Source organism: Podarcis pityusensis, assembly GCF_964106645.2.
Source record: "Podarcis pityusensis genome assembly, chromosome: 16".
In the NCBI taxonomy this organism is placed as follows: Eukaryota; Metazoa; Chordata; class Lepidosauria; order Squamata; family Lacertidae; genus Podarcis; species Podarcis pityusensis.
Genome location: NC_138041.1, coordinates 25,548,413 through 25,564,157, shown reverse-complemented (window position 1 = coordinate 25,564,157; position 15,745 = coordinate 25,548,413). Strand labels below are relative to the sequence as shown.

General features: G+C 47.8%; 1 protein-coding gene across 1 annotated transcript in view; it reads right to left on the bottom strand.

Moving 5' to 3' along the window:
* The window catches only part of LOC308465886 (scavenger receptor class F member 2-like), a 50,102-nt gene that overhangs the window by 6,933 nt on the left and 27,424 nt on the right, over positions 1 to 15,745 (bottom strand). The window contains 3 exon segments of the mRNA XM_080986239.1: positions 11,591 to 11,709; positions 13,125 to 13,242; positions 14,851 to 14,954. Of these exon segments, the coding sequence (XP_080842365.1) occupies positions 11,591 to 11,709; positions 13,125 to 13,242; positions 14,851 to 14,954 (341 nt within the window).

Below are 15,745 nucleotides of genomic sequence, written 5' to 3'. Positions count from 1 at the left end.
GGCTCAGAAGGAAACGAAATCCACACCCGAGAGACCAGATTCCCTTGATTATTAGGCCAACTGAAATCTCACCAAAAATTAGTGTGCAAGCTTTTCAGTTTTCCACAATTCTTCATCAGGCTAGAACAACGGTGGGGAACCCATAGCCCTTATTGTGTGTGTGTGTGTGTGTGTGTGTGTGTGTATTACTGATTTTTTTTGCTTTTTAATTGCTTTGAGATTCTGTTTTTGTTTTACAATGAAGCAGTGTACACACACACACACACACACACACAATGTATATACTGCTTGATTGCAAAATAAAAAACAAAATCTCAAAGCAGTTAACAAAGAACAAAAAAAATCAATAAAAAATATTTAAAGCAGCCAAAAATATTTATTACAGATGTGGAACGGGTATTATCTGGCACCTGTGACAACCACAGTTCCACAGATCGAAACAGTCGAGTGGGCCTATATGGGGGAAAGCAACCTCACAGGTAAACTGGTTCCAAGTTGTTAAGGGCTGTATATACTAATATTAACACCTTGAACTTGCCCAGGTAGTAAGTTGGAAACCAATGCATATCTCTGAGCGCAGGTGTTATATGCTGATGAGGCCTCATACCCTCTGCTGGGCAGAGATGATGGCAGCTGTGGACCAAAACATCTGAAGGCCATCAGGTTGAGGAAAAATGGCCTATGGTGCCTTCAGGTTGACGCTGCCCGCAAACACTGTATCCTTCAAAGGTGTTTCATCTCTCATTTGGTTGCTGCTTTTTGCACCTCTTCCAACCAGAAGTTTACATTCAGTATTGGCAAAGTAGCCACATTGGATTTCCTTCCTTCCATGCATTCTAAGAACATCTCTTTAAAACCCCAAGAAAGGGAGGGAACCTAGAATATATCACAAACTCCTGCAACACTTCTTGGGTGGTTCCCCTTCCCTTTTGTACCAGTGCAAGGCATTTGGGATGGATGAAGAGCCCCAAAAGGAGAGAACTCATTTGCATCATGCTCACCCAGAGGCAGAGGCAAGAATTACAGGCCATAGATAAGCATCTATCTGGACCTCGCAGACACTGGCTTCCAAGAGAGTTGAAAGTGGTTTAAGGGAGTGGTGCTGTTTCTCACGGCGTGGAGACATGCACATCCGTCTCTTTTGACCCACTGCAACCTGCAGTCAATGTTTTTGGAATAATACACAAAACCTGCAGAACTTACTCAGCCAGAAGCAAAAGGGGGGTGGGGTCGGCGTATGCACCCATAAATAGCAACCTCTCATTTCAGCTGCTGATGGGAGTTGCAGTCCCTGATTGTTAATTCTTAATATTGTACTGCTTGGTATTTTATATTAGTACTTTGATAGGAGTTTCATTGACAGCATTTACCGTATTTTTTGCTCTATAAGACGCACTTTTCCTCTCCTAAAAAGTAAGGGGAAATGTGTGTGCGTCTTATGGAACGAATGCTGGCTGTGCAGCTATCCCAGAAGCCAGAACAGCAAGAAGGATTGCTGTGCAGCACTCCCTCTCGTCGTTCTAGCTTCTGGCTTAGCCGGGCGCAGCCTCTTCAGGGCAGCAGGGAGCCTTCATCCCGCTGCCCTGAAGAGGCTGCGCAGCTAACCCAGAAGCCAGAACAGTGAGAGGGATCACTGCGCACCCTCTCGCTGTTCTGGCTTAGCCGCGCTCTGTCCCTTCCCCCACCTCCCGCAAAAGCCCCCAAGAGCCGCGCTCCCTTTAAAGAGCCTGGGATGCATCCAGGCTCTGCTCAGCGCTCCCTTCAAAGAATATTTTTTTTCTTGCATTCCCCCTCTAAAAACTAGGTGCGTATTATGGTCAGGTGCGTCTTATGGAGCGAAAAATACGGTACGATATCTGTGTTAATTTTTAGATTGCACTGCTCGGTATTTTCTTGTAATAATAATGATTCTGGATTTTTACCAAGAGTATTTTCATTAACCTCCCCACACACAATCAGAATGAATGCAGTATCCATTCAGTACAATTTCCATTTAATGCAGTTGCATTAGCCTTGAGAAGAGCCTGCTGGATCTGGCCAGTGGCCCATTTGGTCCAGCATCCTGTTCTCACAGTGGCTGATCAGACGCCTCTTCTGGGAAACTCACAAGCAGGATTCGAGTGCAAGAGCACCCTCCGCTTTGGCGAGGCCAGGAATTGGGCTAACCTCCACAAAAGCTTTGTGCGACCAAATCAGGTTGAATGTTTGAATAAGCAGGCTGGCTTCGAGGAGGAACCGTCATCCTAAACTCAAGATGATTAAGAGAGACCCAGAAGTCCTCAGAAAGAAAAGAGAAACTTTTAATTTATTCTAACAGCAGAGGGTGCCATCTCCCTTTCTGGCTAAGGACTGCCTCAGGAGGGTTTATGCCGCCTGCTGAATTTGGCTGTCCTAGGAAATGAGAGGGTGCACACAAGGCACTGAAGCTTATCCACAAGAGATAAGAAAATTGGGCTGAAGGGGATGTGAGGTCAGGGGCAGCAATGCTTCTGAATCCCAGTTGCTGGAAACTATAGAGCAGGATATATTGCGCTCCTGAATCTCAACATCAAAAAAACTAAGATCATGGCCATTGGGCCCATCACCTCCTGGCAAATAGAAGGGGAAGAAATGGAAGCAGTGAGAGATTTTATCTTCTTTGGCTCCATGATCACTGCAGATGGTGACAGTAGTCACGAAATTAAAAGACGCCTGCTGCTTGGGAGAAAAGCAATGACAAACCTAGACAGCATCTTAAAAAGCAGAGACATCACCTTGCCAACAAAGGCCCTTATAGTTAAGCTATGGTTTTCCCAGTAGTGATGTATGGAAGTGAGAGCTGGACCATAAAGAAGGCTGATCGCCGAAGAATTGGTGCTTTTGAATTCTGGTGCTGGAGGAGACTCTTGAGAGTCCCATGGACTGCAAGAAGATCAAACCTCTCCATTCTGAAGGAAATCAGCCCTGAGTGCTCACTGGAAGGACAGATCCTGAAGCTGAGGCTCCAATACTTGGGCCACCTCATGAGAAGAGAAGACTCCCTGGAAAAGACCCTGATGTTGGGAAAGATGGAAGGCACAAGGAGAAGGGGACGACAGAGGACGAGATGGCTGGACAGTGCTCTTGAAGCTACCAGCATGAGTTTGACCAAACTGCGGGAGGCAGTGGAAGACAGGAGTGCCTGGCGTGCTCTGGTCCATGGGGTCATGAAGAGTCAGAAACGACTAAACAACAACAACATATTGCGCTCCAGTCCTGATTTTGGGTTTCCCATTGAGACATCTGGTTGGCCACTGTGAGAACAGGATGCTGGGCTAGATAGGCCATTGGCCTGATCCAGTAGGCTCTCCTTATGTTCCTAACTGATATGCAGAGGCACACTGCCTGCAACAGTGTAGACAGAGCACAGCCGTCATGGATAGGCTTTTCCTCTGAATTTTTCTAGCCCTCTTCTAAAGCCATCCAAACTGGTGGCCATCCCTGCTTCTTGTGGGAGCAAACGCCATAGTTTAACTCTGTGCTTTGTGAAGAAAAACAACAACACACTTTTTTTTCATCTGTCCTGAATCGTCCAGTGTTTATCTTCATTGGATGGGTCCTGTATGGTTCTGGCATTATAAGAGAGGAAGGAAAACTCTCAGCAGCTGGCATAATGATGGATTCTGCCAAAATGGCTAAAATGACCGGAAGAATCAGAAATCAGGAAGATCAAAACTTTAATAAGGAATGGGGGAAATTTATAATTTATCTTAAAAACCATTGTAAACAGTTAAAATTGTTAGTAGGATTGGGATATCACTTGTAGTTTAAGGCTGAATTCTGGACACAATGGTGATGTAAAAGACTTGGATCACCATAAAAGATGCAGGAGGAAATGATTAATAATAGGACCCACAAAGGGGAGGATGGAAGTTCAGGAGATTGCTTGGAATCTTGTTTTTATGATTTACGTTTGATTATATCTCTGTGGAATTTTAATTTGGGGGAAAAAACCAACAAATAAATTTAATGGAAAACTCCCGGCAGCCACTTTAGAGTGAGAATGAAGATGCTGGGAGAACAAATCGCCGCGCACTCGCACAGTAACATGGCCGCTGAGCCTTCCCCTGCCGCATAACGCTTTGCAAACGAGACTGGGACCTGCCTGCCTGAACAGCCCCTGGGCCAAGGAGACCCCAAACAGGGCGGCTTCTGTGCAGAGTGAGCCCCCCGAGGGATGCAGAGTTTCCTGTAGCTGCTCAGCACTCAAGACATCTGGTTCTGGGTGACTCGTTGCCAAATAAATCATGCCAAGAGCGGCTGCAAAAGCGCCGCGCTGCTTCCTGCGGGCCTCTCGCTTCCAACCAGCGCCACCCCCCCCTCCCAGCCACAGCGTTTCTCCCCACAGATCCCCGTTTTCACTGGCCTGCCTCCTGGGCCCGCGCTAGTCAGAGGAGGTCTCAGCCCTTGTTTCCTTAAAGTTAGAGAAGAAGGGCAAGGGCGGGTGGGGGGGGCAGGATAGCAGTACATCCGCTTTGCATGCAGAAGGTCCCGGGTTCAAATCCTGGCATCTCCAGGTAAGGCTGGGAGAGACACCTGAAACTCTGGAAAGCTGCTGCCAACCAGTGTCAACAATACTTGGCTAGATGGACCAATGGCGTGACTCAATGTAAGGGAGCTTCCTGCCTCCTTATCGACATAGATATCTCCAGACTTGCCATATGTTCACAAAAATTCTTTGGATAAGATACTTAAGTTTTCTGTAAATATATATTTTTTCATCAGGCTGATGTTTTTAGTTTCCTCCGAAATATTTATTTCTGTTGTCTATGGCTCTGGTAACCTTTTTTGGTTAGATTACTGCAATGCATTATATGTGGGGCTGCGCTTGAAGGTAGTTCGGAAACTGGTGCAGAATTCGGCAGCCAGGTTGGTCACTGGGGCAAGATGGACTGAGCACATCACATCAATTCTGGCCCAACTGCTCTGGTTTCCAATTAGCTTCCAGGCCGAATTCAAACTGCTGATTTTGACCTATAAAACCTTACGTGGCTCAGGACCCCAATACGTTAAGGACAACCTCCCCCCATACAAACTGGCCTGGACATTGTGTTCATCATTTGAGGCCATTCTTCGTCTGCCTCCTCTATGGGAGGTCCGGTGGGCGGCAACACAAGGAAGGGCCTTTTGAGTGGTGGCTCCCCACTTGTGGAATGCTCCCCACAGGGAGGCTTGCCTGGTGCCATCATTACAAGTGCCAGGTGAAAACATTCCCTTTCTGCCAGAGCTTTGGTTTATAATTTTTCTGCAACCTTCTTCAGTGGGTGGAATGTTTTAATCCTGCCTTGAAAAAACAAGAATGTCTTTTTAGATTTTTCTATGCTTTGTTCTATACCGGTTTTAATGTATGTGCTTGTTTCTATATGTATTGTAAGTTGCTTTTGTAAAAAAAAAGGGGGGGGGAGCAACTGATAAATTTAATAAATAATGTAAACCTATAGTTTTCATAATATTAAATTTCCATTGTTTTTAATATTTATACAGCAGTAGGCATCCACAATCCTTTTAACTCTTTTGGTTTTGTGCCTTAACTTCCAATGAAGAACAGTTTCAGCATTTGGGACTTTTTAATTTAGAGAAAAGCCAAGTACGAGATGACATGATAGAAGTTTAGAAAATGATGGAGAAAGTGGAGAGCGAAAATTTTCCACAATGCTAGAACTGGTAAAAGGTAAAGGACGCATGGATGGTTAAATCCAGTCAAAGGTGACTATGGGGTTGCGGTGCTCATCTCGCTTTCAGGCCAAGGGAGCTGGCGTTTGTCCACAGACAGCTTTCCGGGTCACGTGGCCAGCAGGACTAAACCACTTCTGGTGCAACGGAACACAGTGATGGAAACCAGAGCGCACAGAAATGCTGTCTACCTTCCTGCCGCAGCGGTACCTTTTTATCTACTTGCACTGGTGTGCTTTTGAGCTGCTAGGTTGGCAGGAGCAACGGGAGCTCACCCCATCGCAGGGATTCGAACCGCCGACCTTCCGATCGGCAAGCCCAAGAGGCTCAGTGGTTTAGACCACAGTGCCACCCGCTCCTCCCCGCTAGAGCTGGTAGACATCCAGCGAAGCTGAATGTCGGAAGATTCAGGACAGACAAGAAGGACCAGCTTCTTCACACCTAGCATAGTTAAACACCCTCCCACTGTAAGCAGTGATGGCTACCAACTTGTATGGCTTTAAAAGAGGATTGGATAAATTCATGGAGAATGGGGCTTCCATCGCCTACGGGACAGGATGGCTATGGCTCTGTTTTCCACAGCTGGAGGAAGTAATGTTTCTGAAGATCAGTTGCCAGGATCTGCAGGAAGGGAGAGAGCTCTTGTGCTTACAGGTTTCCCAAAAGAGGCATGGTTGGCAACTGTGTGAACAGGATGCTGGACTAGGTGTGACTAGATGCACTGACTTAAGCCAGCAGCCTCTTCTGATGCTCACCCTATGGCATGGTCCATAGTTGCTGCACCAATGTTGAAGCCTTGTTGCTGGATTTGCTGTTCCAAAGAGAAGGCTGGCACCATCTTCCATTTCCTGCTCAGGGGAGGAGGAGGAGGAGCTGTCGGGCAACCCACCACCACCTCCTTCTCCTCCTCACTTCCCTTCCTCCTCCTGGGGAAACCGAAAGGCCTTCATAGTGAAAGCGCCAACAGATCAAAAGCAGCTTTGAAGGCCACAGGAGAGCTGACCCGCTCCGGGCAGAACAAGCAACTTCCTCAGCTACTGCATAAACAGAGACTTCCTTCGCCGTCAAACAGGAAGGTTAGGCCTGTTCAGGAGTCTGCTTCTACCTCACAGAGCCAGGGCAAGTGGGCACAAGATCTGGGAAGGGCACTCCAGGGCAGACCCTGTGCGAGCCTGGAGGTGGGTGGTGTTTATGCATTGAGGGGCATTTTTTTAAAGCTCCCAGGTGCTTGCAGCTCATGCTTTTTTTTGCTTGCTACGAGCGAAGAGATAATCACCTCCCCCCAGTGAAACCTCCATGTGCCAGGGCAGTCTATCTTGGAACACCAGACGCTGGAGACAAAGACAGGAGGGCTGTTGCTGCACACAGAGGAGGTCATAGTGTGTGAGAGGGAGAGGCAGGCAAGTTGCTCTCTCACGCAATAATCTTGCTTGGGCTGCGCTGCTCAGCTCCATCCCAACAAGGGGATGTGGCAGCCCTTTCCGCCATTTTGAAAAAGAACTTTTGGTCAATGTGTTGAGACTTTCTAGCGGGATAAGAGCGTGCCTTTCTGGATGCATCCCATGGCAGGACAAAAGTACAGTGGTACCTCGGGTTACATTCGCTTCAGGTTACATACGCTTCATGTTACAGACTCCGCTAACCCAGAAATAGTACCTCGGGTTAAGAACTTTGCTTCAGGATGAGAACAGAAGTCATGCTCCGGTGGCGTGGCGGCAGCAGCAGGAGGCCCCATTAGCTAAAGTGGTGCTTCAGGTTAAGAACAGTTTCAGGTTAAGAACGGACCTCCGGAACGAATTAAGTACTTAACCCGAGGTACCACTGTAATCTCATTTCAGAAAATGGCCTTGAAGATACCTAATGGTAAAAGTCCGGAAACCTAAATCTATTATAAGTAGCTGTATGAACTAATAAAAATAATTCATGTGCTGGTTCTGGGCACCCAGGAGGCATGCAAGATCCTGCGCCTCCTTGCTCGGAGCACTAACACACAGAAAACCCACAATGTGTTGCTCTATCTAGCTTAATATTGCCTACACTGACTGGCAGCAGCTCTCCATGGGTTTCAGGCAGGGAACATTGGAGGTGCCACTGGTGGCTGAACCTGGAACCTTCTGCATGCAGAGCAGACGCTCAGCTACTGAGCTGCTACGGCCCCTTCTGCAGATCGTGGGCTGGCTTCTTAAAAACTGTGCCAGTTTTGCAGAAAGAAAGGAGGGGTGGGGAGGGAAGAAATGGAAACCTAAAAGGGGTGAGTGGGAGAGATGGTCTGCTTGCCCTGGTCTCCCAGTGGCTCCAGTCTGCAAAAAACCCCCCCCCCCGGCCCTTGACTACAGCTGCGCGGGACCTCAGCCCTCCGCAGTCAGGGATGGATAAAAAGAACATATGGCGAAGCCTGCATGCCAAGGCAAACAAAGGAGCCTGTGACCAAAGCATTTCATTCCAGTGAAATAACAGCCCCTCTGGCAGTCGAGCGAAGCCGCGGGAAGGAAGAGCAGCCTCCGAGAGGGTGTCCGCAGACAGGAGAGAGCGAGCAGATGCAAATCGACTTCTTCATGTCACAGGGTCTCGGCTGCGAGGGTGGGTTGTCTGCTTTCCAAAGTGGGCGCGTCCCCTGTGGGGCAGTGGGATTCCCTGGGGGTGCGTGTGTGGCAAGGAGGGGCAAAGGGATGCCGGAGGCGCAAATGACTATCACAGAACCATAAAGACTAGAATTGGAAGGGACCTCCAAGGGCCATCAAGTCCAACCCCTTGACTTTTCCTCTACACCAGACATGTCCAACCGTCCGTCCGTGATCTACAGGTAGATTGCCGGAGTGCTCCAGGTCCATCGCTGGATTAAGAAAAGTTATCGCCTGTTTGCTCCTGATCAATCGTGCCGTGCCCCACCCCCGCTCTATGTCCCACTGCCGCTGCTACAGCTGTGAAAACTTGTCTTCCCAGCGGCGGTGGCATAGTGAGGGAATGAGGGAGGGCGTCGGACTGTTTAGTGATTGATTTAATGCAATCCCACCCCCGCAAATAGCTCAACAACAAAACCTCAACCACTCTTGTCAATCCTTCTTAAAAGGCTCAGCAACTCTGGGCAATGCTCCCCCCCTAAAAAGCTCAACAAATCTGGTCTCCCCCCCAAAAAAACCTCTTGGCAATGACAATGGGTAGATCATTGCCAGTTTTATTATACAGTGGTACCTCAGGTTAATAACTTAATTCATTCTGGAGGTCTGTTCTTAACCTGAAACTGTTCTTAACCTGAGGTACCACTTTAGCTAATGGGGCCTCCTGCTGCCACCGCCATGCAATTTGTGTTCTCATCCTGAAGCAAAATTCTTAATCCAAGGTATTATTTCTAGGTTAGCGGAGTCTGTAACCTGAAGCATCTGTAACCTGAGGTACCACTGAACTGGGAGTAGATCGCAGTCTCTAGAGAGTTGGACGTGTCTGCTGTATGCTAAAAACTCTCAAACTCTGCAAGCTTTCCTCGCCGGGGAATCACTCCATCCCTTGATGGTTTTGGTCAAACTTTCCTGAACCTTTTCCAACTCGACCTCAGCCAGGTAGCCAGGAGGTGAGGTTTCCCACGCCGGAGCGGTACCTATTTATCTACTTGCACTTTGATATGCTTTCAAATTGCTAAGTTGGCAGGAGCAGGGACCGAGCAACGGGAGCTCACCCCGTCGCGGGGATTCGAACCGCCAACCTTCTGATCGGCAAGCCCTAGGCTCTGTGGTTTAACCTACAGTGCCACCCGCGTCCCGTGCTAAATTAAACTAAATTTAGCAGACAGCAAAAAGCATTGAGGAGAGGGGGGGGGAGGAGCAGAGCTGCTCTGAGCTGGGCTATCCGCTCTTGCATAAATGGTCTTTCACCCCCTTTGGGAATAATAATAATAATAATAATAATAATAATAATAATAATAAAATTATAAGCTACCCATCTGACTCATTGCCCCAGCCTCTCTGGGCAGCTTCCAAGAAATTAAAACACAGTAAGACATCGAACATTAAAAGCTTCCCTATACAGGGCTGCCTTGGGTGTCTTCTAAACAACTGTATAGTTTTTTTTATTTCCTTGACATCTGATGGGAGGGCATTCCACAGGGCGGGTGCCACTACCGAGAAGGCCCTCTGCCTGGTTCCCTGTAGCTTCGCTTCTCGCAATGAGGGAACTGCCAGAAGGCCCTTGGAACTGGACCTCAGTGTCCAGGCTGAACGATGGGGGTGGAGACGCTCCTTCAGGTATACTGGGCCAAGCCCGTTTAGGGCTTTAAAGCTCAGCACCAGCACTTTGAATTGTGCTTGGAAACATACTGGGAGCCAATGTAGATCCTTTAGGACTGGTGTTATATGGTTCCAGTGGCTGCTCCCGGTCACTGATCTAGCTGCCACATTCTGGATTAGTTGTAGTTTCCAAGTTGCTTTCAAAGGAAGCCCCATGTAGTGTGCATTGCAGTAGTCCAAGTGGGAGATAACCCGAGCATGTACCACTCTGGCAAGACTGTGGAGGCACGTAGGGTCTCAGCCGGCATATCAGATGGAGCTGGTAGACGGCTGCCCTGGATACAGAATTGACCCAGAAGTGCCTCTGTCCAAACCCAGGGTCCTCTTCGCTGATTCCGGCAGAGGCAGCAGTCAGAAGCTCCAGCCTCCAAAGTCAGCAGAGGCCAAGAGGGGAGCCTCTCACTGCCCCGTTTATACAAAAGCCCCAAGCAGCAGGGAAGTGCCAGGAAATGGGGAAACACAGGCCTATTCAGCCTGGGCCTCTGCTTCACAGAAGGAGCCTCTATTCAGAGAAGAGGGGGGGAAACTCAGCCCAGCGGCGCTTCTGTAAACACAACGCTTGTTATCGTTTCAGTGGGGAAATGGTTGCTGCTGCTCTGAGCCGCAGGCTTTTCAGCGCCAGGGATGTACCACTGTGCTCCCCTGACCGAGATGGGGGGGTGGATGGGGAGGCAGCTCTCAGAAAAGCTGAGTGCAAAAGAATCCTGACCAGCTTGAAATTGCTTAAAAGACGGGACAGGATCATGTTTCCACCAGAGCTGAGCCAAAGATTTCACAAAGTTTAATATTTGGAGCAAAGACTGCGGCAGAGAGGTCCATTACCTCCCCCTTTTTTTTGCACATTTCCCATGCCTGTTTGCAAGCCATGGTTTCCCTGGTCTGCTGCTGCTTTGTAGACATTAACCCCTCCCCAATAAAATCTAGAAAGGGCTTCCTCGCTGCTAAAATCCCAGCCAATCAGGGACCACATAGTGATCACGTTGACATCACAGTGCCAGGCAGCCTGTTCTATGGTTGTATTCTCACCCATATTTAAAACACGGCTGCCTCAACTGTGGTTTGTTCAAGCCAACAAACCATCAATCGCCTCGCAGACCAGCCATAGTTTCTGTTACCAAACCCTCTTGCCTTGTGCCTCTGTAGCTTGATTGAGTATCTTGGTGGAGCAAAAAAACAACAACCCCAACCCCCCCCCTCCACAGTCAGTTAAGGCTGACGATGCATTCTGACATAACACAAAATCGTAGCTAGGAACAAGCCATGTTTTGTGAGATAACAGCAAACCATGGCTTCACACTGTGGTTTGTTGCAAACCCCCCCCCCCCGATTAATTCTACCAGGCTGGGCTTAGCCATTCAAAGACACGACACAGGGGCGCTGACTGAACTGTCAGAATGGATCCTGACACATTTGCAAACCTAGTTTAAGCCTCTGTGTCACCGTGACAAGAATTCTGAATCTCGCGCGCCTGTTCATCATTCGTTTGTCTACACCGGGATCATGATGCCACACAGTCAGACCTGCAAACCATGGTTAGCTATGGGGCCCTTAACAGATGTGGGGAACACATAATAATGGAGCTTGTGGGGGGGGGGGAGACAACCGGAGCTGGGACTTACCTACAACCTTTGGCAGCTTCTGGCGGCGAAGAGGGATGCGTGGAAGTTTCATGCTGATGCGGCTGAACCTCCCACAAAGACGCCTTGGGGATTTCTTATGGGGTGGGTCCTGGTTTGAGCTGCAGGGGAAGATGTGCATTTTGGGTTAGACTCCTGGCAGAAGTTAACAGCGTGGATGCAGATGGACTGGGACCAGGGTTGTCCTGGTGGGTAGCATGACGAAGGCCCCCATCACTTTGCTTTACTGTCCTCTGTTAGGGTTGCCCCCTCTTTCTGCATTGCAGAAGCTTGGAGTAGATGCTCCTCCAAGTCTACAATTCTATGATTCTCCTGGCACTGTGTCTGGTCAACATGGGCAAGCACAATGAGGAAGTAGTAGAGTCTTGAGGTGGCAGAAGGGGCTATACTACTTCCAGCCTTCTCACATGTGAATCCTTCCTATCCTCTTTTAAACCCTTCCAATTTGTCAGACATCACTGCCTCCTGTGGCAGGGAGTACCATATCTTTGTAAATTTATTTATTTGGTTTTTGCAAATTAAAATTTTTCAATCACATATCAACATACAATATAAAAAAAAAACAAGATTCCACAGAATCTCCTGGACTTCCCTCTTCCCCTTTGTGGGTCCTGTTGTTAGTCCTTTCCTCCTGCATCTTTTATAATAAACCAAATCTTTTTGCATCTCCATTATACCCAAAATTCACCATTAAGATACAAGTGGCAGGGAGTACCATAATTTAAGAAGCTACGCGAAGGACTCAAATTTTATCTGTCCTGAATCTTCCAACATTCAGCTTTGTTGGGCGTCCGCGAATTCTAGGGTTTTTTTTAACCTTTAAAGGCCTATACGGCCTAGGACCCTCGTACCTACGGGACCGCCTCTCCTGGTATGGCCCACAGAGGAACTTACGGTCTTCAAACAAAAACATCCTGAAGGTCCCAGGCCACAGAGAGGTTAGGCTCGCCTCAACCAGAGCCAGGGCTTTTTCAGCTGTGGCCCCGATCTGATGGAACACTCTGTTGCAAGAGACTAGGGCCCTGCGGGACTTGACATCTTTCCGCAGGGCCTGCAAGACAGAGCTGTTCCACCAGGCCTTTGGTCAGGGCACAGCCTGACTCCCTCCTTTGGCAATCTTCACAGAACTTTGGCCCAATGGTTGCCATCAATTGGATTTGAATTACTTTTATAATGAAATGATTTTAGAATGTTGTACTATTTTATTGTTGTTAGCCGCCCTGAGCTCGGCTTCGGCTGGGGAGGGCGGGATATAAATAAAAATTATTATTATTATTATTATTATTATTATTATTATTAGGGTGATGAGAGAGGGAGGAAAACATTTCTCCGCCTGCCATGTACAATTTTATTCATTATCATGTGGCCTCTTGCTCACCTTTTCTCTAAACTGAAAAGTCCCAAATGCAGACACCTTAGGCAGAAGCAGACCAGACCCCCTCAATCACCCTCCCTCCTGCCCAGCCTTGGTAGCCCCCCTGCCAATGGGCTCAGGGTTCCCAGCACTGATGCTTACTCCCGGGAGTGGTCTTTCTTGCGGCAAACGCAGCAGCAACACAGGAGGGAGAGGAGGAGGAGGAGGAGGAAGGCCAAGAGGGCACCGGCTCCAATGACACCCATCCGCTGGTTAGCCTCTGAAATGGAATCAGGAGAGAAACAACACCCCCCCTCTTGTTTTATTTTATTTAATGGAATTTGTACATTGCTCCATTGTAAAAAAAACAACTCTCAGCAGTTCCCAGAAATAGAACATGCATTGAAATGATTGATCAAAGTCAGAGTTACAAATTAAGCAGAAACAACAGCCCCCCCATATTAAAAAATATATAGACATTATAAAATAAAATTAACCTATTAAAATGCATGTCAGCTTTACACATCCAGGTAGGCTTGCTGAAATAAGTAAAATAGGTTTTTGGCAGGTGTTGAAAAACAATAACACAGTGATGGCATCTACCTGATTGTAAAGGGGCAGGGAGTTCCAAAGTATAGGTGCTGCCACACCAAAGGATTAACTCCTTGAACATGCAAAACAGACACTGCAGTTCTAAGTGGTTCGGCAGGCATATAATTCCAACTGCTTTCAGTTTCTCAATCTTAAATTCAGTTCTCCACATTTCCACATCAGTTTTTTTTTTTTAATAATAAGAAAGTCCTCATGCGAATTCAACAGCATTTTAGAATGTCTTTCTACTTAAACTACCGTATTTTTCGCGCCATTATGACGCACTTTTTCCCTCCTAAAAAGTAAGGGGAAATGTGTCTGCATCTTATGGAGAGAATGCAGGGGGGAGGCAGGCAGGAAAAGCCCCCAAGAGCCGCACACAAGCTCCACACGGCTCTTGCGGGCTTTTCTCCAGGAGGGAGAAGGGACTGACGCGGCCAGTCAGTCCCTTCTCCCTCCTCGTAGAAAAGCCTGCAGGAGCCGTGCGCTCCTTAAAGGGTGCGCGGCTCCTATGGGCTTTTGCGGGAGGTGGGGGAATTGCCATAGCCGCGCGCAGCCCCTCTGGCCAGGAGAGGCTGTGCGCAGCTATGGCTTCTTTAGCCGTGTGCAACCTCTCCAGCTGGGAGAGGCTGCGCGCGGCTATAGCAGAAGCCAAGACAGCGAGCGGGATGGATCCTGCTCGCTGTCTTGGCTTCTTTCCTCTTTGGGGCTGGGGGGGGGCGCGGAACCCGGGCTTCCCCCGGCAACCCCAGAAGTTTTGGGAGAAGCGGACAGGCTGCGTGCAAAAAAAAAAGAAAAAAGATTTTTTTTCTTGATTTCCCCCTCTAAAAACTAGGTGTGCCTTATGGTCCAGTGCGTCTTATGGAGCAAAAAATACGGTACATTTTTGGACTCAAAATTGCTAACGTGCATATTTTGTCAAAACAGTCCCCCCTAATATGATGCATTTTCCTATGTCACCTTCACGAACTTATGCATTTATCTGACTTGGCTGGAGAACTGCATTGCAAAATTCAGAGAAGGGCAAAAATTTGTAGTGTTTCGACTCACCTATTATTATTATTTTTTAAATAAAGGGTGAATTTAGTTAAGTTTGGATGCAGATGGAATCAATTTTATCTCTCATCCCTAGTTAGGTAGGAAGGAAACTAGTCCCGAGCTGTTAGCCTGCAGAGGGAGCCTTGCCATAGAACTCTGCAGACTCCAAATTTCCCAATGGGAACAGTTCGGAACTAGCAGCCCAGGACTCGACTCAGCTGATGGATGTTGGTGATGTCTGTTCCCCCAAGCCACTTACCCATGTGGCAAGATCCGGTCAGTGGGTCGCAAGAATCTTCGTGGCACTTGCAGGATTCTGAACAGTTCACTCCATAGTGACCAGTTTGGCATGTCACGTTACACCTGTGGGATGTGATACATAAGTAGCAGTCAAGTACAAGATTCCTTGTTTGCCTAGAGTGGACATGCAAAGGGGATGTTTGTTCCAGCCAGTCGAAAACTTCCTGTTTCCTCCTGGGCTGGGACATACTTCCTTTTGCATATGACTAGAGGTGGGCGTGACCTTACCTGTGCAGGTAACAAAAGCACAAGGCACATAGCACACACTCTCTCTTTGACTTCCTCTCTTCATTGGAGCAGCTTTTTTCAGAGGACAAAGAGACTATCTCCATATGGGATAGACTCACATGTATACAGTGGTACCTCGGGTTACATACGCTTCAGGTTACATACGCTTCAGGTTACAGACTCCGCTAACCCAGAAATAGTACCTCGGGTTAAGAATTTTGCTTCAGGATGAGAACAGAAATCGTCCTCCGGCGGCGCGGCAGCAGCAGGAGACCCCATTAGCTAAAGTGGTGCTTCAGGTTAAGAACAGTTTCAGGTTAAGAACAGACCTCCAGAATGAATTAAGTTCTTAACCCGAGGTACCACTGTATATCTGTAACTAAATCTGCTTTCCGGGATCCAACTGTGAACTGATGGTGATGTGAGTAAACTTCTTTTATATACCTTAAATAAGATTGTGGCGTGTTTATTCTTTTAATAGAGAAAGAAGGGATCTTATCAGGAATCTATACTGAGAAGCTTAAACTAGCTTGCAACCAGCTACCCACTGTGTGTTTAAAGGGGAATGTTAAAACTCTGCTAAGTTATAGAACTTGCTAGCTCAAGTTAAACAATATATCCTCTCC